This window comes from Talpa occidentalis, unplaced genomic scaffold (assembly GCF_014898055.3).
Source record: "Talpa occidentalis isolate TD23 unplaced genomic scaffold, MPIMG_talOcc4v2.1 talOcc4.4, whole genome shotgun sequence".
NCBI classification, from domain to species: Eukaryota; Metazoa; Chordata; class Mammalia; order Eulipotyphla; family Talpidae; genus Talpa; species Talpa occidentalis.
The window spans coordinates 102,622,575-102,647,670 of record NW_023604295.1 but is presented as its reverse complement, the minus strand read 5'-3'; the positions used below and the strand labels follow the sequence as shown (position 1 = coordinate 102,647,670).

General features: G+C 48.9%; 1 protein-coding gene across 1 annotated transcript in view; it reads right to left on the bottom strand.

Moving 5' to 3' along the window:
* The window catches only part of SLCO2A1 (solute carrier organic anion transporter family member 2A1), an 81,132-nt gene extending 69,400 nt beyond the window's left edge, over positions 1-11,732 (bottom strand). Inside the window, exon 1 of the mRNA XM_037525967.2 lies at positions 11,627-11,732. Within this exon, the coding sequence (XP_037381864.1) occupies positions 11,627-11,722 (96 nt within the window). The 5' untranslated portion in view covers positions 11,723-11,732. The remainder of the gene's footprint in view (positions 1-11,626) is intronic.
* Between the last annotated feature and the right edge of the window lie 13,364 nt (positions 11,733-25,096).

The window sequence follows — 25,096 nt, the reverse complement described above, 5'->3', positions numbered from 1 at the left end:
ACCCCAGGCTGCACTGAGCAGATCCTGTCACAGTCTCTGTCTTTTCAGCCTCCCCTTCAGGCCCTCTCTTCCTATATGGCGCAAAGCCCATCAGATATACTCTCTTCCCCTCCATGTTTGCCCAACCCTTAGGGCTGGATTCCCAAGCTCTGAGCCAGCCCCTGAGAGTGGATACCAGAAGAGCAGAGGTTTCCTGGACAGAAATGCCTCTTAGTCTTCCCATGAAATAAAATGTTACTATTCTTACCGCTCATTAAGAGTTCAAGTATTGTTATCTGACTTGACCTTTATCATTGGGGAGCCATCAACGCAAATGTGATCATAGATGTAAAAGTGCAGTGTGAACAATGACAGGTCCTACAGGAAATGGTCTTTCTGGATGTCCCCAGGCCCCTGGATGTCATGCTGGACACCTCCTTCATTTTCAGAAACCTGGAGACTAGTCGCTGCATTTCATACACCGTAGTGGGTACCATGCTGAACCCAGCAAAGAAGGGTGCAGTTTTCACAGCAGACTAGAGATTTTTTTTTTAAAGATTTATTTATTTATGCATACAAGACCTGGGGTACAGGCCAGAGGTGCAGGGGGTGAGAGGATTCACCAGAGAGAGTGGGGAACACAACAGGCAGATTGACCCAAGTACACTGCTGAGGGGAGCAGCGGGTGAGACAGGAGAGGTCTACTGTGCCATGTGGGTTGCTCCCTGGCCAGCCAGGGATTGAACTCATGCTGCAGTGGCTGCGGACAGTTTCATAGTTTGCGTCTTAACTCCTTGCACCACCAGGGAGGCCCCAGACCAGGGATTTTTAATTGGCAGTTTTTTCTAATTATAAAAGTGGATCACGTTTGTTGTGGAAAATGGAAAACACAGAAAGTCACAAAGAAGAAAAAGAAAGTCATATATAGGCTTCCCACACAGAGAACCACCACTATTAGGTCCATCCTCTTTAAATCTTTTTGTGACTTTTGCAAACATGGATCATCTCTTCCTCTGGTTGTCCCTCCTGATGCCTTTACTTAACATTATCATATCAACACTTCCCCAAAGACTAAACTATTATTATGAAAAAAAAAAAACACCATTAAGAAAGGATTTACACACATTTCATAGATGGATATTAATGATTTACTTATTACATATTGACTCTCCAATTGCTAGACATGTAAGTCCTTTCCTTTTTTTTTTTTTTTTTAAAGAAATACGCTACTGAGGGGAGCAGAGGGCGAGTTAGGAGAGGTTTGCTGCACCATGTGGGTCACCTCCCCGGCCAAGGATCGAACCTGCACTGCAGTGACTGTGGGTAGCTCCATAGTGCTGAGGTCTCAACCCCTTGCGCCACCAGGGAGGCCCCTAAGTCCTTCCCCTTTTATAAGTTACAGGCACATGAATTAGGTGATCAAACATTGTTCAGCTGACCGTGCTACCATTTATTCTTTCAGGAAGCATTGCTAAACCCCTTGGTAACAGCCCCGCCTCAAGACTTATGCCAGCGGGTGAGGAAATGTGCAGCAAGAGGAAAACTGAGGAACAATGACTTCTGGGGCCACCGTTGTTAAGTTTGACTTGGGAAAATAAAACAAGAAGTTTAAATATACAGCCTGGTTTGTACCTGTTGATGTGAAAGACTAAAGCAGTAAAACTCTCCCTCAGTTAGTTGGGTTTGTGGCAAGATCCTGGTTGCAGCTGTAGAGGAACGAGTCGGGAGACAGGGTCTCTCTGAGAGGCCAAATTCAGCTCAATTACTGCATGACATGGCAATTTTCAGAAGCTGCCTCTCTGTTTCCTCCACTCTAAAATGTGGATGATACACACTTTGTAGCACAAGAGGTTGGCCTAACAACTTTCTGAAATGATCTACCCTTGTCCACTTATCCTTTAGCTTAATTTGTAATAGAATGGGGGCTCCCAAGTGAGAGGCCCTAAACCAATTTGCATTCACAACCCTGCCTCCCTATGCCCCGTATATTTTACTGTGTGTGTGTCCTATTAAAATGTTTGCATCTTTGTGAAGACAGCTCTGAAAATCATAATTGTTGTGCTGAGGGTCGAATTCTGAATATTTATAATTTTAAAGCAACCCAAACAGTTTTGACTCATGCCTGTCCCATTCCTTGTTAATTTTACACATTTATCTGTTGAATTTACATGTTGATTCAGTGGGTCTGTACTTTCCAGGGACAAGAAGTACTGAAGAAGGAGATTCGAGCTACAGCAAGCCCAGAAGGGCCACCTGCTGATAGCAAGGGCAGTTTGACACCGAAATGGACACACACAGAGCCATCTAGGCTCAATTTCCAAGTCAGTGAAAGGTCGAGCGTGGAGATGGCCCAATGGATAAGACTGGTTCAATATTAATTTGACCCTGTCAGTCTGAGGTGGGTGGAATGTGTGGGGTGCTGCCCAGGGACAGAGGCTGGGGTCCATGATTATGTTCCCACTAGTATCAGGCCCTCAGCAACGGTCTCTGTTGGACCCTCTGGTAATGAAGCCAGGAGTTCCCAGTGAGCCTCTTCTCTGCTTCCTCCAGAGAGAAGCTGTCCAGCCAGAACTTGGAAGTGGACGCAATGACCATTCAGGCCTCTTTCAGACTTCACATGGATACTCCATGAAAGCTCAAGGAGAAGTAGAGCTGGAGGGTGAGAACAAAGGAACAAGGGGGTGAGAAGGAGGAGTGTGAGGGATGGGGGAGCAGGCCTTGGAACTCATGAGTATAACACTCCTGATGGGAGAGGGTGTGGGTCACCATCATGGGAAGGTCTCTGCCTTCTTGCTGGTCCAGGGAACCAGCTTCCACAAAACCTAGGGCCCCTCCATGAGTGATGATCAAATAAGGAATCCTCTGTGATCTGGAATAGATGCAGTTGGAGGCTACATATGCCCCTCAGTAACACCCACCTCCAGAGCCTGGTTCAGCTTATAGAGGAGGGTGCCCAGACACCCAGCTTCTGTTTCAACCCTGCTGAGTGGTACCTCCCATAGAGGGACTTATGGGAGAGGGGACATTGCTTTCTACTAGAAACAGAGAGGAGAGGGATCAGGAAGAGGGGGCATTCTGTTAGCCTCACTCTGAAGGACATACTTGGAAAGGCAGGACAGATTTCAGTCAACACAGGAGAAACTGGGACAGACTGTTGCCCTAGCAGTCGCTGGGCCTGCATGGTGATTTGGTGAGTTCCCTGACACTGAGGCTGTACAGCAGAGGCAAAGACAGCAAGAGGATTTCTGTCTCTGAGCAGATAAGCTTTTTTACACTTTCAATTCTGCAGCTCAATAATTCTATAGACCTGGAAGCACCATTTTCCTATAGCTCAACTTCATCATCATTTGAATTGATTCTATACAAAGAGAAGTTTGAAGTGCTATAGAATTTATGACAAGCAATGAAGGCAGGACTGTGGGGGAAACTTCTGCTTACAAACGAGGGAGAAATGGGTCTTTTTGCTCTCTGAAGCTTAGTCTTAAGCATCCTGATGCTCTCTTGTCTTTTCTCTGGAAGTCTGATTTCTTTCTCCCATGAATCTTCGAGATTCCTAGGAAAACCTATTTCTATTCCTAGGAATAAATAAATAAATAAATAAATAAATAAAAACCCATCCCTGAGCCTTCATGGGTATCTCCCTTGCCCCACAGATACAGTGTAGAAGACCTTTCTTGTAAAATGTCACAGCAAGGAAAGCAGTAGGGTGACCAGATTGTCTCAATTTGTCTAAAATGTGTCTAGTTTTTAAACTAAAAGTCCAGTGTCCCAGAAAGTCCCACAGCCTTGGACAAAGAGAGATCATGTTTGGAAGCAGGAAACTTACAGGCAACATTTCTTGGACTCTTGGAAAGCTCTTAGGGAGTCAAGTGCAAACATTGATACTTGGTAAAGAGACTCCCATAGGAGACACTCAATAAACATTGAGACCCAGGCTCCTGCTCCAGCTCACCCAGACCCTTCCCTCAAATGCACTGAGAATCAAAGGCAAAGCAAGAAGTTTACAAAAGGGCTGAAAGCACAAGGCAGACTGATAAAGTAGTCCATTTACGATCCTCCTGCAACCTTTTTGGTAGCCAATTGGCAGGATAAGAGTGGCCTGGAGGGCTGCTGTCCCCCTTAACCCTCCCTCTGGCACTTTCCCCACAGGGGACTCACTGCATTCTCTGGCTGGCTCCTCTCCTAAGGCATCCCACAGGGCTCAACAAGGAATTGTAAGACATCCACACCCCACACTTAAACTTTCTAGGTACTATTCCCTCTACCCAGCAAGTTGACTGGGTGAATTAACCAGATAAACTAGTTTTGACCTGTGTTGTGTTTTTCCAAACTCAGTATGTGCCACCTGGGAGTCACAATTTAGACATGGCACAGCTTTCTAGAGCATCATTTTTACTCCAAGACTTTGGGAAAAAAAACAAGATTTTTTTGGAAACTAGTGAATCTGTTGTGGAAGAAAATATAAAATACAATTGATGATATAAAACAAAATACCAAAGAAATATAACACTCAAGTTAGTCAAGCTACATCTCCAGGCACCTCGCCTCATTGCCTTGTGGAAACCCTTTCATGTCTTTCTAGAATTCAGGGCATGTTGGGGAGGCAATTTGACAAACACTGCCTTACTGTAGCCCACCCTGATAACATCTGCATCTTAACTGAGCCTGTGCTCTAGGCAACATCTCCCCAGGGCACTGGCTCAAGCATTCTTCAGAACATAAATTGCTATTATTGATGTTTAGATAGACAAAATGAAACTTGTCATCAGAACTCAGGTTCCTGCATTTCCACTCAATGGGGCAAAGCAGGTGCTCACTAGACAGTATCATCCCACCCTTCAACCCTGCCATGTGCTCTCAGACTCCTTGCCTTGGTTTCATTACCTGCCCTTGAACAAACTTAATCTATCTCAATCACTAGGACACATGCCCAGGTCCTCTAAACAGAGAGAGCTGGGATTGCTCAGTGACAACTCAGGCAGCCGGCACCCTCCACTCCTGCCAGGTTTCATACAGGTCACCCAGCAAAGCTCAGACCACTGGCCCAGTCTCATCTCAATCAGCAACTTAATAGTAGATGAGAATTTAAGAACTTTGAAGAACATGAGATACGACTGAACCTGGGCCCAAATAATCACAGATGAGCAAATACAGAACTGAGAGGCTTTCTATGGCCATGGGGAAAGGAGTGAGCCCAGGTGGATATGTGCTCTTGGGTGAGCCTCAGTTTCCTCAAGTGTGAAAAAGAGGTGCAGGACTATAATTGAGAATAAAAATGTTTAGGAATATTAGATGTAAAAATCAAGTTCAAGGGGCCTCTCTGATGGCCTAGGGGTTAAGTCTCAGTGCTACCACCATGATGGCCTGAGTTCAATACATACATGTGGTAAATAAGCATGTGAAAAGATATTTAATATCACTAGTCAACAGTGAAATGCAATTTAAGAACACAATGAGATGTTGCTACACACCTATTAAAATAACTAAAATTAAAAGTAGTGACAACACCAAATTCTGGCAAGGATGCAGAGAAACTGGATCTCTCCTGTGTTACTGGAACAAATGTCAGATGGACACTCTAAAAAACAGCAGACCTCTCCTGTCTTGCCCACTGCTCCCCTCAGCAGCGTATTTCAGCATATGTATTTCAATACATTTGCTCCCCACTCTGGTGAATCCTCTCAACCCCTCACCTCTGGCCTACACCCAAAGTTTTTCTAAGCAAAAATAAAGATAAATAAATAAACAAACAAATAAATAAAAGTCAAGTTCAAGGGAAAAGAGACACCATTCATCAAAGGCCAAAAGAAAAACCGGAGAATACAAGTACATAAGATCCCATCTAGTTACTAAAAGTGAGCTTTAAGTTGGTTCTAAAATCATCCTAAATGTATTAGGAGGGGAATTGAATGGGTTATAAAATCTGGTATCCACAAGGTAACACATACCACTACAGCCTGAAAATCAAGCTTTTGCATGATTTCAAGTCTTGCTGCCTAGCTACATTAATCACGATAGTGTGGTAGTGAGAGATACATGCTTACATCAAAGAACAGAATCCAAAGCCCAAAATAGATCCACACAAGTATGAGCAACTGATTTTCAACAAAGGAGCAAAGGCAACTCAATAGAGAAAGGGCAGTCTTTTCAACAAATGGTGCAGGAGCAACTGCACAACCATAGGCAAAGAAATGAACCTTGACTTAAACCTCATACCTGTACAAAAATGAACTCAAAATGGATCATATATTTAAACACAAACTTGTAAAATTTAAAGGAGAAAACTTTCAGGAACTAGTGTTCAGTATAGAATTCTTAGACATGACACCAAAGCAGAATCCAGAAAATTAAAACATGATTAGACTTTATCAATGAAAACCTTTCTTTCCCTGTGAAAGACCCTATTAAGAGGATGGAAAGATAAGCTACTGACTGCGAACCACATGCTCAAGAAAGGACTTGTATCTCATATAAAGAACTCTCAAAACAACAGTAAAAAAAAAAACAAACTAGAAAAGTGACAAAATATACAAGTAGACATCTAACAAAGAATACATATATGTGGTAAATAAGCATGTGAGAAGATATTTAATATCACTAGTCATCAGTGAAATGCAATTTAAGACCACAATGAGATGTTGCTACACACCTATTAAAATAACTAAAATTAAAAATAGTGACAACACCAAATTCTGGCAAGGATGCAGAGAAACTGGATCTCTCCTGTGTTACTGGAACAAATGTCAGATGGACACTCTAGAAAACAATTTGAAAATTTCTTTTAAAAAAATCATCTTGCATCTACCATATGATCCAGCAAATGTACCTCTGAACATCTATTCCAGAGAAATGAAAATTTTTCACACAAAAAGCTGTACACAATTGTTCATATTAGCTTTGTCTGTGATAGCCCCAAACAAGAAATAAGCCAAATGTCCCTCACAGGTGAATGGTTAGGCAATTCACAGTATATCGAGACCTTGGAATACTACTCAGTAATAAAAAAGAACAAATTATTGATGCACATAACAACTTGGATAGAGCTCAAGAGCATAATATTGAATGAAAAAAAGTCAATCTTAAAAGGTGACATACTGCATGATTTCATTCATGTAATACTTTCAAAATTATAAAATGACAGCAATAAAGAATAGATTAGTGGTTGCCAGGAGTTCGGGATGGTAATCAGAAGAGGGTGGGTGTAACTATAAAGAAATAGCACAGGGAGACTTTTGTGGCGATGGAACAGCTCTTGAAGGATTGAGTTCGTGTTTCTGTGAATCTATACATGTGTTAAAATGGTATAGAACTACACACATGCACACACACACATACACATTACAGCAATGTCAATGTCCTGCCTTTGGTATTAAAACTGTAGATGTGGAAGATGACTCTTAATGTTAAAACTATAGATGTGGAAGAAACTGGGGGAAAGGTACACAGAACCACTACAAATCTATTATTGTATCAACAATAAAAAAACTAAAATAAATCAACCTTTCACTGTTACTAAGAATTTAGCTGACTCTCTCCCTGGGTCCCTCACAAGCGAGTCCCCAAGCACCATAGTGACAACCTACCTGTGAGTGGATCCTCTGGGGCACAGACAAGTGTAAATTCACAGAGTTGTTTCTTCATGTCCTTCTTCAACAGAAGTTGAGAGTGCAATGCCCCAAAGAGGCAGAGAGCAGTTAGTGATGTAGAATAAGGACCAAAATGGTTCAACCCCACACAATGAGCGGGTTCACCCAGGAGCACCCCTGGCTTCTCTGCTCCACCGTTACCAGCTCTTTGGCTTGGGCACATAATGGGGGCTCTGCAGGCAGTGCCTCCACAGGCAGAGAGGGGGTGAAGTACGGGCTATAGGTGGTTAAAATCATGGGACAGTATAAAATCTCTCAGGGGACAGATGCCCTGAGAACAGAATAAATGGTGTCGTGCCTTCAGTATCAGAAAAAAACACTACCCATGGGGAGGAGTGGATCTGAACTTCCTGGGTCAGTTAAGAAAAAGTTGGGGGGGCGGGTTTCACTGAATATTTTCCTGTTCACACATTGCAGGTTGCTGGGATTGCAGTTCCTCTGGAAACTGAGAGGTTAAACCTAAAATGCCTCCAAGGTTAGGAGGCCTGAGGGAGTTAGGAGAATACTTCTCCCTCATTTGGGGAACCTCCCAGGTCAGAGGTCACCAGGGGCACTAGGGCCAGGCTTGAGGTTTATCTATCTTTCTTCCCATTGTTCTTCCCCAGCCCTCTCCTCCCACTGAATATTCTCCCACTGACTAGATATACATTATTTCATTACACTGGAGCCCTGGGTGCGTAATTTCCTGAAATTTGGGCAACAGTTACATCAACTATTCCTTTTATGTGATAACCTCAGTTTGGCCCCAGAAATTTCATTTTAAGGAGAAACAGACCTCTGTGAGGCTGCCAGGCTCCCTCCTACCTCTATCTCCCTCCCCACATTGCTGAATGAACCTGTTTTCAATTTGGTTTTCAAAAGTCCTGGATGCTGCCCTGCTCCCTCTGACAGTGATTGGTGAGAGGCTCTCTACTTCGCAAGCGTGCTGTAAGCCAGCAGCAATAAATAGAGACCGTCTCTAGATTAAATATAATTGTATTTACTCCTGCAGGAGAAGGTATAAAAACTCACTGGGAGAGTGAGAGTTTCTGGATCTTAACATGAGCGTTATGTAGAATGAAAGGGTTTGAGTCTGTGGTAACTGGAAGCATCTACTCTGCAACCACACAAGCTCCCCCGGTCATGGCTGGGCTGTGTGACCAGGGCCTGGAGAAAACACTGACTCCTGGACACAAGCAGGCCCCATGATCCAAGATACTCACATGCCAAATCTGAGTTGAACAGTGTTGACAGTGGGGGCTGGGTGGTACAGGGGTTAGGGTCTCTGCCTCTGTGGTCTCACCTACCAGATTCCTCTATACCCCGCCCCTTTCTGCCTATGTGCCTACACCCAATGGACCAACCTCACTACGACTAGTTTTTCTCATCATTAATGGGGACAATAATAGTATCCACTTGATAGAGATATAATGAGGATTAAATATTAAGATATTTCCATAGTTCCTGATATAGTCATACAACTCTCTTACTATTAGCTACTATTACTGTTAGTTTGGACATTACTATTATTCACTACAGTTTTATTGTTAACCATGCCTCATGAAAGGAGGCATGCTTGGTGCAATAATCAAATAACTGTTCCTAAATGATGTTTGAATGTGTAGTCCTGTTTGTTAAAGTCAGAACTGACCTCACACTGATATCAATCCCAGAGAATCCACATGGTCTACAGAACCCTTTTTCTATGTCTTATCCCACATAATTCTTACAGAGTCCCACCAGGTGGGGGTTACTCGTATTACCCCGTTTTTTTATGTAAGGACCCCGAGGCCCACGACAAGTGAGAAGTTGCTTCCCTGTTTTACCCCATTAGTAAGAGGCTGCAATAGAACTTGGATTTGAGTGCTCTGGCTGTACCCCCTTCACTTGATATGTGGGGTTTTGTAGCAATAGCATAAAACAAATTGATTTGTCTGTCCCAGCAACAAAGACCCTAGAAAAATGATGGGTCCTCAGGGTGGGTGTCCCTATTTCCACTATGTCACTAGTTAAGCACAGTACAAATCCCAATGAGAGGATGCAGGACAGCCCCCAATCTCTCAATAGGAGGGGGAAATGTCCCAACGAATAGCCCAGAGTAGCCCCAAGAATGAATAGCCACCAGAATGCCCCAAGAAGAAAAGGTTTGAGTTTAATTCATGGAATTCCTGGCCCTAGATTTGCCTTGAGATAGCCAACTTTGTACCTGGTTTCAGGCTGATAAATGAAGCTAAGTGGAAGTCTCTCCAAACTCTGATCTTAGAATTACTATGGATCAATGGAGACAATGATAAACAGCATCTGGCTTTTCGAGTTAAGAAAATCTCTTAAATGATGTGAGACTTTAGAAGGCTAACAGGCCTCAGGCAAGTGTGGCTAAATCATCAACATGTGATATTGTATCTTTTATAGAGCTTCAAAGAAACTACTGCCATAAATTCATTTACTTTAGGGATTCAGGACCAATCTTATAGGTTTACTTTCATTGTCAGGAATCTGTTCTGGGACAGTGGGCCCTTTTGCCCATCTGTGTAAAAATAGAAAGAGCTAGTCCCTCCCTGGCTTCCTCTTTGACCACTCAACCTTTGCCCTGAATCTTTCCTGCCATTTACTGATTTCTAAACAACACATTTTCTGTTTAAATTCCTCCAAGATGCTTTTAGATGGCAGGATCAAACTGCACAGAGTTCTCATTCAGGTCAGGCCAAAGATGAGGAGATCTGAGGATAATTGTAAACTATCTCAGAGTTAATATCCTCCCCATGGAATCAGTCCAGCCTTTCTTTATTGGGGTATGGGGAGAGAGCAGAAGCAGAACTGAGGATCCCAGCTCTACTGTTAACAATATGAGTACAGATATGGTGGGATCCACTGTGTCCTCATACCCCTTCTGTTGGATATTCATATAGCCAGTCCACACAGAGCCCCATCCTTCCTTTTTGTTATCTGGGCTCCTAGTTGCACCCTGGAGGCTTTACCTAGTGACATGATTACATGGCTGCTGGAAACAGCAATCCTGCAGGTAGTCCCAACCTGACCCCCCAAAAGCCCCAGAGTGGGCTTTACAAACCCCCATCCTCATCACAGCACCCCACATCACCTTTACAGCACCCACATCACCTCCCCTCTTGGGAGGGGCAGTCCTGGGTTGCTTCTGCCCCACCAGAACCAGTCAAAGAGCCCAGGTGTGAATTCACTCATTCCAGGTCCTCTTGGACACAGGAGGGAGTGGAAAGCACCCCCTGGGGAGATAAGCCTCCTCACCACAGAGCTGCCTGCAGCTCATCTTCTCTTTATCACTCTCCGTAACTTGCCAGGTGAGAGAAACCTGCCTAGACGTTACTCAACAGACCAAGGGCCTGCTGCTTTCCTGGGGCCAATTCTAGACCAGGAAAGCTGGTCCAAGCACAAAGAACTGGTTGCCTGGAGGGAACTCGGAACATTTCTCAGAGAGATAGGTGAGACTAGAGGCTGCTGCTCTTGGGCAAGATGAAAGCTCAGGGAAGGAAAACATCCCTTCTGCCACCCACCCAGCAATGAGAACAGCTCGGATCTGTTCTCCCTCACAGCCTGTCTCCTACAAGGTACCAGGGCAGACACCTCCAAGTCACCTCTTTAAGAAAGGAACCACCTCAGGACACTGAAAAAATGCCCTGACAGATGGTGTTTTCCAATCAAGAACAGGACAATTCACTCAGCTGGAGTGACACTCGGGACAATTCACTATCTGAATAGAGTACCAATAAACAGGTAATGCATTGTCCTGTTTCTAATCCTGACGAGGGCGCGCGCGCACACACACACACACACACACACACACACACACACACACAGCACGCGCTCCCCTGGCCCTCGTCCCCGGTGTCAGGCCGGCGGCGGGGATGCGCTCGGGCGCGCCACACCAAGAGCCGAGGACGGTGCCCGAAGCGCCCGGAGCGTCCCGGGCTCCCGCAGCACCTCCCCCGCCGCCCCGCCGGGGCTGCGCCCCGCACTTCACCTCCGGCCGGGAGTTGTCCGCTCACCTTGATGTTGCAAAAGATAGAACCGCGACAGCGGCCGGCTCGGCCCGAAGAGACGTCGCTGCCCTGGCGCGCGCCGAACTTGGACAAGAGCCCCATGGTGGCCGCAGCGGCGAGGCCGGGGGCGGGCGGGGCGGCGGCACCCGCTGGGGGGCGGCGTCCCGGGCCGGTTCTCGGCAGAAGTTACCTCGGAGCTGGGGCAGGGCCGCCCTGGGCGAGCGCGGTCCGGCGGGCGCAGGAGGCTCGCGGCGCGGGCACTGAGCGAGAGACTGCGCGCCCAGAAGTTTTATAAGTGGTGGCAGCGCCGATGATGAAACGCCTCTCTCCTCCCTCTTTTCCTGGGGTGTCCAAGGCGCTGCGCGCCCCCGCCTCCGCGTGCCGCCCCCCTCAAACAGGTGTGACGCGGTGGCCCGCCGCGCTGGACCTCGATCCGGGCCGCGCCGTCTCTTGGCTCCTGGAACCCGACTGCCGCGCGGGGCTCGACCGCCGGGCAAAAGGTCCCGCCTGCCCGGGCGGAAAGGGGGCGGGAGGGGGCGAGGGCGGAGAGGAGGGGAGGAAGGTGACGCGCCCCGGGGAGGGGGAGGTAATGGCTGGAGGGGGCCCGAAGGCGTGAGGGCGCTTGGGGGACTGGCGGAGCGGGGTAGTAGGGGAGACACGAGGGGTTGGCTGGCCCTCGGGGCCCGGAGGAGGCAGAAGTCGGAGGGAGCAGTGCTGGGGGGGCCAACAGGAGCCCGGGGTTGGAGGAGAGCAGGGATTTCTGGAAGGAAGGGAAGCCCCCGCGCCCCTCCCGATGCACTTGGGGAGATTTACGGAGCCGGTCTCTGCTTGTTTGCACTCGCCTGAAAACCTGGGCTCTCAGTTCCGGTGATGGCTCCAAGACTCGCTGAGACTCTGTTTGTATCGAGGACTGATTTATATTTAAACTGCTCTTTGCGCTGGAGAGGGGGCGGGTAACAAGGTGGAGAGATGGGGGCCGCCCCGGGCTGGGCCTGAACTCTCTGGCCTGGAGCCAAGGTAAACTGCAGGCGCTGTCTAGTGTCAGCACGGTTTGGTTGGCGTGGTCTGGCCTGGAGTGTTTGGGGGAAGGGGGAGCGTGGACAAATGGGACGCACCCCACTGACCTCCTTCTCAGCAGCTTTATTTTTTTGCCAGGATTTTTTCCAATAGAGAAAAGGTGAGGGGTTTCAAGAGAAGTGTAAGTTCAGCCAAAAGCAGCTGCAGCTAGGAATCCAGTTTTGGAAGTATTTTTCCAGCTCCCTAATTCTTGTAGTCCCCTGCAGAGCCAATCTCTACAAGCTCACCCTGCACCATGGCTGTGGTTAAGACACTAGGTTTCTTATTTGTGCCCCAGATCTGATGCTTTCCTAGACCTGGTCTGGGCTGTCCTATCCTGAACTTCTATTCACCTGCATGGGTCCCAAGCACCCTGGACACAACATCTTGCAGTGCTGCAGGAAAAGTTACCAGTGACCATCTACCACTTTACTCACCTGCAGAGTTGGGGACAGACTGAGACACTTTCCAGAGACTTGCAGCAGCCCCAGCCCCAGAGAAGAATGAAACTTCAGGGCTGTCTTCCTAGAGAGCGTGGAACACAAGGAGAGCTGCTGCCACAGAGCACTCAGTGTGTTGGGCACTGGGCTATCATCCGTAATGGATTCTGCCAGGCATTTCACATGATTCTACAGAACTCCAGCATTACACCTACAGTTCCAGGTACAATTGCAATCTGGATTTTATTTACCATGCTAGAGACAGTAACTAAAAAAGTGACTGAGCCACACAGCTAATAAGTGATAGACTTTAGACCAGGATCCAGCTTTGCCTAACTCCAAAGCCCAAGCACAAGCCTTGGAAAAGTTATCTGGTCCAGCAGCCTTATTTATAGTTCAACCAAGCAGACACCAGAAGAGGCCAAGGTCACAGGCACATTAGAGCCACCATAACTGGAGTATCTTCCTCATACCCTGTGTAAGGCCTTGCTGTAGTCCTTTGATGGACTCCCAGGGAGAGTCAGGTTCTTAACTCTCATCTTGATCTACTCCATTAACCTTGCCCTCTGCTCTTTCCATCTCCAAAGGAAAGGCCTATTTGGAAATGTTCACAGATGGTCATATGCCTTCATCTGCCTTTACTGGGTGAGTTCAGCTAGCTGTAACGGAGGCCCAACCAAAGTGGCTTCAGTGAAATTTATTTTCTCTCATAAGTCTCTTGGTAAGTAGTCCAGGAATTTTGACCTAGGCCCCCTTAGGATTCCTTACTCTGTGACTCTTATTCTCATGACTGGTTCATTGTCACAAGATGGCTGCTTTAATTCCAGCCTTTTCTTCTAATTCCAGGTGGGAAGTGGAAGACAGAAAACAAGTAGGGTGCTCACATCAGAGGAGCAAATCTATTCCATGCACATTTCCTTAAGTCTTGTCAGTTCAAACTGGTTCACATGGTTACCCTCTGAGAAGGAGGCTAAGAAGTATCGTTAATCCTATAGCTGCATCCTGAACAAAATTGGGGTTCTATCAGGGAAAAGGAGAGAAAAGATATTGTGTATTCAACTTTTACGATCTTTACCCATTTTCCTGAAGTGGTCCCCCAGGTCTGCTTCAAAGATCCTTCCCAGGGCCTTTGATTGTTAGCAAATATGTCATAGTATTGTAGAAAAACAAAGCATAATAACAGTCCCTAACTTCATAATATGAAGACCATGATATGGTCTTCCTGGGACCTTATCGGTGTGATGTAGAAAGAGAGACGTTATACATAGAACACAGAGCTGTTGAACGCAGAAGAGGGCCCCTAACTCATCCTGGGGCATCTGAAAGGCTCCCTGGAGGATGTGACTCTCAAGCTGAGTTTTGAGGGCTAAAAGGATCACGTGGATTAGGGTAAATGTGAAGGCACAGGAATCTGTTCCATAGCTGGAATGCAAGTGAAGAGACTGGAATATTGAGTGGAATGCTATGAAGTCCAGGCCTTATCCCCAGTGCAGTGGGGAGAAGGCTTCTGAACAGGAAGTGACCAGACTGCTCTGTATTCCACATAGACCTCTCTGGTGTCTGGGTGAAAATGCAATGGAGCAGTCTGTGGAAGGAACCCCAGGAGCTAGGATGAAGGCCTGTTCTGCAGCAGTGGGTATGGTGGTGGGGAGGAGAACAAAGCACAAGAGATGTTGAAGGGAGATGGCATCCAAGTGTCACTATTGGAGGTATTGGAAAACTGACTTGGGCAACCTTCGCTGGTGATGCCAACCCCTGGCAGAGTAACTATTAGGGAAATTCAGTAAATCCCTTGGGCTCATTTTGAATTCAAACTGCCACAAGTACATGCAGGTAGAGAATCCAGCAGATAGGTAGGTATATGGGTCCAGTGCTTAGGGTGGAGGTTGGGCTACAGACGGGAGTTCCGCATCCCACATGGAGGCTGTGGGTAAGCCTTGAGAAAGGATGAGTCGTGCTGTAAGAATGTGCTGATGAGAAATAGATCTGGGACTCACCATATCAATATCCAGGGCACAGGGGGTGGAATCAGCAGAGGGGAGCATGCTGCATGGAAGGAAGTAAACCAGGGGAGGGGGGGCATCAATAGTCCAGGAGGAGGATTTCAAAGAGAAGGGAGTTGGAAGCCCTTCTAGGTTGCTGTGGAGGGAAGGTAAGACATGAGGAAGGCCATGGACTGGCATCAGGCTGGCACTGAGGATCTTGCCAAGAGTGTGAGCAGAAGCGAGATTACGGAGGTGAAGAAGAAAATGGAAGGGAGAAAGAACAACTTCCCTTGGGCTGCAGAGGGAAAGAGGAAAATAGGGAGGAGCTGAGTAGCTTTAGGCTCTCTTCTCTGCCCAAATAAATCGTCTCCAGTTTTCTTGAGTCTCTGTGTGCCCACTCACACCTTCTGCACTGCCTAACTTGTAGCACTGGCCTCTACCCTTCAAGAGCCCGTCAGCTGGTGAGCTAATCGGGCCCCCAGAATAACAGGAGTTGCCTCTCTGCGTGGTGCAGACCTGTTCCATACATTGTCGATTGCCATTCAGGAAACTAGAGGTCATTATCCCATTTTACAGATGAATAAGCTGACGCTCAAGGCTCGTCCCTAGCATACACAGTGTGTTCCTGCCTTCTTTTTTTTTAAATCACAGGAAAACTGTGGAGACAATACATGTGCTGGCCCTAGAGTCAGATATAGATGCTGATCATCCTTTACATCAGTTCTGTGACCTTAGATGACCTGTTGAACTTCTCAGATGCTCAGTGCTTCACTTTAAGAGGAATGCACTCACACCCATGTGGCTGGCCCCTGGCAGAGCCAGAATCCAACCTCAGGCGGTCTGGTGCAGCACCTCAGCTCCTGGGGCTCTGACTCACAAAGACTGACCACAACACTCATGGAGACTTCAGGGGTCTGGAGTCCACCTCGGTGCCTTGCGCATGCCTGCTCCCTCAGAACTTCTACTTTCAGTGCCACATCTGGCCTGGGGTGTTTCCCCTAAAAAGGGGTCTGAGCATAGCCTGGAGCACAGGGGCACTCCTAGATCCAGCTCCAAGACCACCCTCCCTAGTATCTTCCCCACTTTACATGTTCCATTCCTGCAGTGTGGGCTCACACAGCACGCCATTCTCTCTTGCAGCGTGACACAGGACCCCATGCTGCACCCCTGCCCCCACTCCTCCCTCTCAGGACCTGAGGTGGACTTTGCCTTCCCCCCACCATCCCCGCCCTACTTCCGCCAAGGAAACACAGTGAGGAGAAAGAGGGGGGTGCTGCAGCACCAGGCTTCCTGACTACTAGAACCCCAACTGCTCTGAATTTTATCTGGGATAGACCAGTGTTCAGCACAGGGTGGGGTACACAGTAATAGGATTTCCATTTTCTTCCAGGAAACACTTAAGGCCTGATTGTCCTGTCCCAGCTCCCGGTTTCTCCCAGTGGAGATCACCCACCGCTTTGGCAGGAGGCACAGCAGGCACAGGAAAAGGAGAGCCCCTAATAGAACTGGCCTCATGCCCCTCCCTCAGTGCTCTCCTCCCTGGCATGAGGAACCCCACCCTGCACTCTACCTGCTGAGTTCTGGTGGTGCCCAAATGGTGCTTAACACTGCCTGTCCGCTGCTGGCTCCCCTCCCCTCCTGCGTGATAACCAGCTGCTCCTGAGCTGGGCTGCACCTGCCTCCTGGTCCCACAGCAGTCACGGTCAGCAAGCGCCCAGGAGACCTGTGGCTGGGACCCAAACCCCATCATCTGGATGTTACCAAGTGAACAGAAAACCAGTGCTTTGTCTCTTTGCCATGATGCTGTTTTTAAACTCTTAATCTTCACATCATGTTTTTCCAAAAGCAACTTAACTATTTCAACTCTACTGGGAGAGAGAAAATATTTAATTCATTCATCATCCCATACCAATATTGAAACTTTTGCTGAATACTCAGGTTTTTCTAATTCTTTCCCTTAAGCATGTTTTTTACTTATTAAACACAGCGACTTGCCTCCTCCTCTTGCAGCAAGCACTGCTCTGTGCCGGAAAGGGCTCACTTGCCATCTCTGAATGGCTACGTGAGCAATCAGGAGTTACTTAAACCCTCTGCTCGGGCTGAATATTGGGAATGTCTCTTTTGTCTTTTACAAATAACTTGAAAAACTTTTCACAATAAGCAGTTTGCTTTAGGACTGCTTGCCAGTAGTAGAATTTGAACACTCCTAGATATTTTTCTGTATGAAATACCAAATCATTCCTCATGCTACATTTCTACCGCCGAGATCCCTTCTTCACCAGTGACACCCCTCCTAGCCCACTTAGAGGAAGGCGGGACCCTAGTGGGGATGGCATGGTTATGGCAGCTGTAGGGCCCATGAGGACCTTGGAGCCTTCCCTATCCCAATAACCCAGACAGAGCCCTGGAGCTTAGAGAGCCAACTCAGAGCTGAGTCAAAGATACTAAGTGGGTGTGGTTATCTTGATCCAAATCCCTGTCTTCCTCCCCCAGTTCTGGAGAAGGAGCTCAGCACCCCCAACTGTAGGTCAAAGGCCTTATGTGAGCTCTTATTCCCCTCTGCTCTGTCAACTTACTAACTGTGTGACCAGACACAACTCATTTACCCTCTCTGTGCAGCTCTTGCCTCATCTAGCTGCATGAAGAGTAAACTGGGCTCACATGCCCTCAATAATGGTCACTATTATGGTGTTGTTCCTTCTAGTCAGCAGTGTTTCCCCCATGGCCCCCTATTAGCTCCTCAACTCTTCTCCACTTTTCTCCCTAGCAGGTCCTGCTTTCTCTATAAAAGAACATCTCCCCCAAAGGAGGAGTGGAGCCTGGGAGTCAGTCTTCTCTGTGGAAGCTGAGTTGGGAGTCGAGGTTTATCACCTATCCTCGAAGGCCAGAGCTCACTGAAGATATGAGGGCTCCGATGGAGAGGCAGGAGGCAGAGGCAAAGCCTAAGTTCACACCTAAATAAGCTACTTGGGGGCCCCTCCCTCCCCTAAATTTGAGGAGGGAGCTGGGAGTCCAAGAGGGATGCTGCAAGATTAGGTCTCCTTCTGGGCCCTGTTCTCTTCCTCATCCCTGAGACTTTCCTTCTGTGCACATGGGATAGGCTGGGCATGCCTTCCCTCTCTCCTGGGAGCCTGGGTCCTGGACCCTGTGTGATGTGTGACCACAGCACAGACGCACACACATGCACACACAGAGAGGCTTCTTAGAGTCCTCTTGGCATTTCCTGGTCAGAGGTGGCTCTCCTTTCCTCACTGTGCCCTCCACTTGCATCATCACAACTTGTCCATGTCAGGGCCAGCCCGTGGTCCCTGGGGGAGGGGCACAGAGCATCTTTTCCATTCTAAATTCCCCACATGGTCTGTTACCGAGATAAACACCCTGGGCTCCTGAATGCTGCCCTGTGTTACCCTGGATCTGAACCCAGGTCCAGGTTCAAGTGCCACCAGACCCACTGTCCTCCTAGAGGTATCTCCCCAGGGAGCCTTAGCTCCCTGCTTTCTCCCCTTCTGCACCTTTAGCACCCTCCATGAGTGCCAAAGATATTCCAAGGCCTGCTTCTCTCTCTCTTGGGGAAAGGGCTGGGTGACCTGCCTGGCACACACACACCAGCCCTGTGCTGTTTGCTGTTTGGACTGACCCTGTCTGTATCAGGTGGATTGTGAGCCTTCAGGGCAGGGACCGAGTAAACACCGGCACAGCAAGATGCCACCCACTGGAGACAGAGCGGGACAGACCTTCAGGAGAGCCTGAGGGACTGATGGGGACGCTCTTATCACAAACTTTGTTTCCTAGTTGAACACAGCTTGGGCCAGCGTTCTGGAAAGCCCCCAGCTCCCAAGTAGCTGCCAGCGCACTTGGTAATGACCTTTCCTGCTGTGTCCCTGCCCTGAATCCCCAGCCCAACAACAGCACTTCCTCAGCTATAAACTCGGAAAGCCCTATGGGACCCTTCACCTGGGCCCAGGTCCCTAACACACCCTAGGCTGACTGCTGCTGCGGTGCTGTTTTGGGCTGAGTCACCTGATGATGTCACTGGGAGTCAGGCCTCCTCCCTGGTCATGGGTCACAGGGAGGGAGCTCCTGGGGGTGTGACTCCGTTGCTGGGGATTTGTGAAGAGAAGATTCACTGATTCTGTGCAGCCTGCAGGACAGAAAGCTATACAGGGTGACCAGGGAGGATTGGACCTGAAGCTGGGGATACCACGACCCTCACATGGTATGTGCAGGAGCAACACCTCCCAGTGGTTCCTGGCCTCCCCTGCTCTGAGAACCTCCCTGCAGGCATCATCACGGGAATAATAGTTAATGGAGTGGCATCTCTAGCGGCCTCTCCCCAAATCTGTCCCACTTCTAGTAAGACACCCGACTTTCCTTTGGAGTACCGCCTCTCTGCTCTCAGGTTATGAGGTGATGGGCTGACCCCCACTGGGCAGGATAACACACTGGAGACATCAGGACAGTTTGCTCCTTCCCTGGAAGGCCAGCACTAGGACACCCCCTTGGAGTGGGGATCTGGGGCATTTCTACCCCAGACTGTTCAAGGAGCTGGAAAGTGGCACGAAGACCAACGAGACTGGTGTCTGTGTTCCTCAGATTCTGGGTCCTGTCTGGCCTGGCAGTTCCATGAGCCAGTGGATTCCCATTATGATTTCAGTTCTCTTGAGCCGGATTTCCTGATGAATCCAATAAACCAAGGTTTGGACAACATTGAGCAATTCCCAGAGTGTCCCAGAGCCAGGTCTCACTTAACCTTGCAGCTGACACATGAGGAGCTAAGACTTGGACGTCATGGGCTTGCCTGTCCCTGAGAGGTTAGTGTAGCCTGGCCGCCAAGTATTGTGAACACAGACCTTGTCCTACCGCTGGATCTCTCACAGCAAGGAGCGACTCATGGCCTGCTGGGCCAGCCCTGGCAGCCGAGGACACAACGCAGAGGCAGGACTGCCCAGCAGGCTCAGAGAGATCGTGCTGCAAAGACCTAACAACATTTGAAGGAAAAGTGTACAGGCCCGCTAACACACTCAGGAAGAATTTGTAGTAATCGGAAAAACAATTATGTTATGACATCAAATAGGAAATAGGACAGAGTTATAGATTACACACATGTGTATAATATGTGCAATTATGTTTTTCAAAAGGCTAGTGTATAGAATATTTTTATTAGTAAGAGAAAATGTAGCAAAATGTTAATAATGATGATCACTCCAAGGGGAGAATATGGGAGTTTTACTAAATCTCATTTTTTCGACATGTTTCTAATTTCTATAGTTTTTATCTAAAATGTAGCAACTAAAAATAAGCCTTATTAAAAAAATTGAAAAGGGAGGACTCACTTGGTCACATAGCAGTTCTCCATAAATACCATTTTCAGAATTGAAGCCAGATTTCTTATCTGGACAAGTGTCAGGTCCACCCTGCTTTGACCCCCATTGTGTACTTGGTGGGCACAAGGAAGGCCACTCCCCAGTGCTCACACTCTGACTCCTGACCACAGCCCAAATCTGCCTCAGATCAGACCTCTGGCCCTAAGATCACTCATACCCGACAGCCTGCAGATTGTGCTGCTGCAATTCCTCATCGTGACCCTGTGCTGTGTGTTTATCCTCACCCTCACCACAGCCTAGTCATCACGCCCAATTCACTGGACAGAAAACTGAGGTCCAAGGAGCTTGCCTTCCGTCACAGGCCAGCGAGGGCAGAGCTGGAATTTGAACTGCAAGCCACCTGATTCTCAGTTCCCAGCCACTGACCATGCTGTGGTGCTGCCTTCCCAGACATTCCAGGCTGCTTGTGTGTTTGTACCTGTCACAAATGCTACCAAGCACCCACTGTGAATACGACATGATTCTTGTCAAGAATCAAGACTGTAATCCAGGCAACATCAGCACAGCCCAGCACAGCCCAGCAGTTCATGATACAGCTGAGCGATGGCAGAGCAGTGAATGCACCCCCTGAGGGTACGGGGCCATCCCTTAAGCAGTGGGCAGAATATATCACAGCTTCTATTTATAGCTATATCTGTCTCACGGTTCTTCATTTCTGCTATTATGCATTGATAATATGCATGATACTGTTGATATAGTAACATCCACATGAAATGGTGATAAAGCTCTGATGGCTGTATAATTAGAAAACACCTACCAATTTTATTCATGAGAGTATATATGTGAAACTGTTTAATAGATGATCAGGAAAGGTCTGTGGGATCTGGATTACAATGAGGTTTATCCATGCGGAGAGGAGGGAAGAGGACATCAAAAGCAGCAGGAGAACAGCACCGACCAAGGTTTGATTTGATGATGTGCCCAGCATAACTCAGGAAAAGCAAGTTCAGTTCCTGCAGGCCTGCCTCCTCCCTCCCCTAGAAGCCTGCAGAGCAACAGCAAAGGCAAACCCAGCCTTGTCTCTGGACCCCTGCAGTTCTAGCTTGTGTGCACTACTAATCTGGCAGCCAGGCATCCACCTGGGCTGGGATATGACCCCAATCTCAAGGCCTTTGAACTGGGATCCTCTGCTTCCTCCATCCCCAGTTTCAACTGCTCCCGTTGCCCTGCCCCCTTCTAGCTCCTCCCAGCTGGCCTTGAGCCCTGGGTCCCCACCACCCACCTCCTCAGCCTGTGCTCCCTCAACCCTCAGGGCCCACTCCCTTCTGTCCTTCCCAGGGGAGCTGCTCTTTTCTGACACCCCTGCTGGCAGTGATGGGAAAGGGGAGAAATAGAACTGGAGACTTTCTCCTGGGTCCCAAAAACTACTTCCAATCCTGTGTCTCTTGAACCTCCCCTCCCCTCCTCTCCTCACACATTTAGCCCAGTCCCTTAGATCCCCTTCCTCATTTCTGTTGTTCCCCGCCCCCCCCACCACCCCCCACCCTCCCACCCCCAGGTCCCTCTCATTCAAGGCCGTGATTCTGACCTCCAGCTTTTCTTCTCAGCCATCGCTCACCCCGGAGCATTGCGACTGTCCATGTGCTCCCCTCCTGTCCCAGTGTTCTCAGTCTTGCCTTCTGCTCTGAAAGCCTTTAGCTCCCTCCCTTCCCCCCAACCCCAGGCCCTCCACCAAATCAGCAGCACCACACCCCGGGCTCCACCTCTCCCGGGCATGGCTACACCTCCAGAGCACCCACATTCGACTCTGGCCACGTCCCAACTGCCGCTGGCCTTGCACCTCGCAGCCGCACAGTGCTTTCATACCTTCAGTCCTCTGTCTCCCGACCTGTGTCCACGTCCTCCCAGCTAGAACCCTGACATTCCTCGAAGGACTGTCCTTCTTCTTGGCTGAGAGGGAGCGGATCCCTGGACTGTGCTCTGGGTCCATCCCTTCCTGCTTTCTCAGGCAGTAATTTGCTCTTTCAATTTCTTCCTCTCCCCTGAAACATCCTCCCCCCCCCCTCCCCTCCCTCCCCTCCTCTCCCCCTCTTTTCCTCTTCCCTCCCCTCCCTCTCCTCTCCTCCCCCCCCCCTCCCCTCTCCTCCTCTCCCCTGCCCTCTCCTCTCCCCCTCCCCTCCCCTTTCTTTCTCTCTTTCCCTCCCCTCTCCTCCCCTTCCCCTCCCCTCCCCTTTCTTCCCCTCTCCTCTCCTCTCCTCTCCTCTCCTCTCCTCTCCTCTCCTCTCCCTCTCCCCTCCTCCCCTCTCCTCCTCCCCTCCTCCCCTCTCCTCCTCTCCTCTCCTCTCCTCTCCTCTCCTCTTTCTCTCCTCTCCTCTGTTCTCCTCTCCTCTCCCCTCCTCCCCTCTCCTTCTCCCCTCCTCCCTCTCCTCTCCCTCCTCTTCCTCTCCTCTCCTCTCTCCTTCCCTCTCCTCTCCTCTCCTCTCCTCTCCTCCCCTCCCTTCTCTTCCCCTCTCCTCTCCCTCCTCCCTCTCCTCCTCTCCTCCCTCTCTCCCTCTCCTCTCCTCTCCTCTCTCTCCCCTCCCTCTCTTCCCTCTCCTCCTCCCCTCCTCCTCCTCTCCTCCTCTCCTCTCCTCTTCTCCTCTCCCTCTCCTCCCCTCCCCTCCCTCCTTCTCTCCCCCTCTCCTCTCCCTCTCCCTCCTCTCCTCTCCCCTCCTCTCCCTCTCCCCTCCTCTCCTCTCCCCTCTTCTCCTCTCCCCTCCTCTCCCCTCCTCTCCTCTCCCCTCTTCTCCTCTCTCCTCCTCCTCCCTCCCCTCCCCTCCTCTCTCTCCCCTCTCCTCTCCTCCCCCTCTTCTCCTCTCCCCTCCTCTCCCTCCTCTCCCTCTCCCCTCTTCTCTCTCTCCTCTCCTCTCCTCTCCTCTCCTCTCCTCTCCTCTCCTCTCCTCTCCTCTCCCCTCCTCTCCTCTCCTCTCCTCTCCTCTCTGCCCCTCTCCTCTCCTCTCTCTCTTTCTCTCTCTCTTTCTCTCAGATTAAGCCAGTTTCTTTAGGAACTCGTGCACTTAAACCTCTTCCTTCCACACATTTGCTTATGCTTCCACGTTTCCTAGGCTCAAACAGAGCAACCCTCCACCCCTTGACTTCCTGTTGACACTGTCCTGTTCTTCATCCTCCCATAGGGTCGTGTTTCCTGAGATTGTCTCAATTTTTCTCACTTACCATTCGAGCCTCAACCCACTGCAAAATGGCTCAGAGCTTTCCCCATCACAGTGGAAGCATCTTTGACAAGGTCACCAGGGGTCTTGTTAATGTAGCCCCTGGACTCTTGCATTCTGCCCTTGGGGGGCTCTCCATAACCTATGGTCAGGCCTGAACCGAGAATACTGACATGATCTCTGCTGTGGAGTCACTGTGCTGCATTCCTCAGGGCCATGGTAATGGGTTACCTAAAGCCTGACGAAATAATTTCTGTTCCTTCTGAGGATGCTGATAACATCAGAGCCTGACCAACACCCATGGGTCATTTTAATTGATAACACAAAAGAAAACAACTACAGCAGAAATAGGATCAATAATCTTGTGATTGACTGCCCTAGACTCCTGGCACCGCCCCTCCGCCCTGAAATGAAGAAGCTCTCCTCACCCTTGCATGCTCTCACATTCCTCTCCTCCCTATATAATCTCCAGGAGGCTGCCTTCTCTTCTCTTTCTTCTTCTTAAGTGAAGTACTGCTGCAGCACATCCTCATTAATGTTTCCACAGTGTAGGCTTTCTCTCCTCAGGTGTGGTCGCCGTAGCTCTTCCACCACCAAAGGCCCATAGTCCTCCACCATAGTCCTTCTTGAGGCCTGACTCTGCTGTGCCCCGGTGTGGTGTCGCTGGCTAATAAAACTCTTCTTTTATGGAAAAAAATCTTGCTTTCTAAGCACAAGCCATAGGATCTGGTTAGGTTGGTAACAACCTCTGTCATTCCCTCGTGGATGCTTTTCCCCACTTAGTCTTCACTCCTCCTAGTTCTCCTGTCCCCACTCTGGCTGCTGCTCAGGCTCCTCCCCAGCATCCTTATGGGCACTCACCCCTCAAACACCAGTGCTCCCATACCCTGACCCTCTTCCCTTCTTACTCAACATCCTCGTGACGTTGGGCATCACCTACAGCTGCTAATGCCTGACACTTTCTCTAACCCAGACCCTCTCTGATTTCTAAACTATATACACAGGTGCCCCTGCCCTCTCTCCTCGATGGCACAAAGATGCCTGGACCTCAGGCAAGAACATCCATCTTTCTCCTCAAACATCCTTTCTTCCTGCTCACATGTTTCCTACCAACAATTCCAAGGCAGAATCTCCAAGTCTTGCTAGATTTATTTCTCTTCCTCCCAGCCAAGCAGTTGAAATAGCAGCAGATAGTAATGACAAGAATCTTGGCACGGTTCATCCCAGCCGAAAAACTCACTCTCTGGAACCAGGCTCGCATGTCAAGAGTGTGGGTCTCATGCTCACACTGGGCATCATGTGACCATATGGTCCTTCCTCTTGATACCTCATGCTTCCCTCAATTACCCCTTCCCTGTTCCGCCTCTTAAAAACTTGATATGTCTCCCTGAAGTGCCCACTTCTCAAGAAATTAGCAAGTTCCAAATGTTCATGCCCTGGTAAATGTCCCCACACTCTGCTT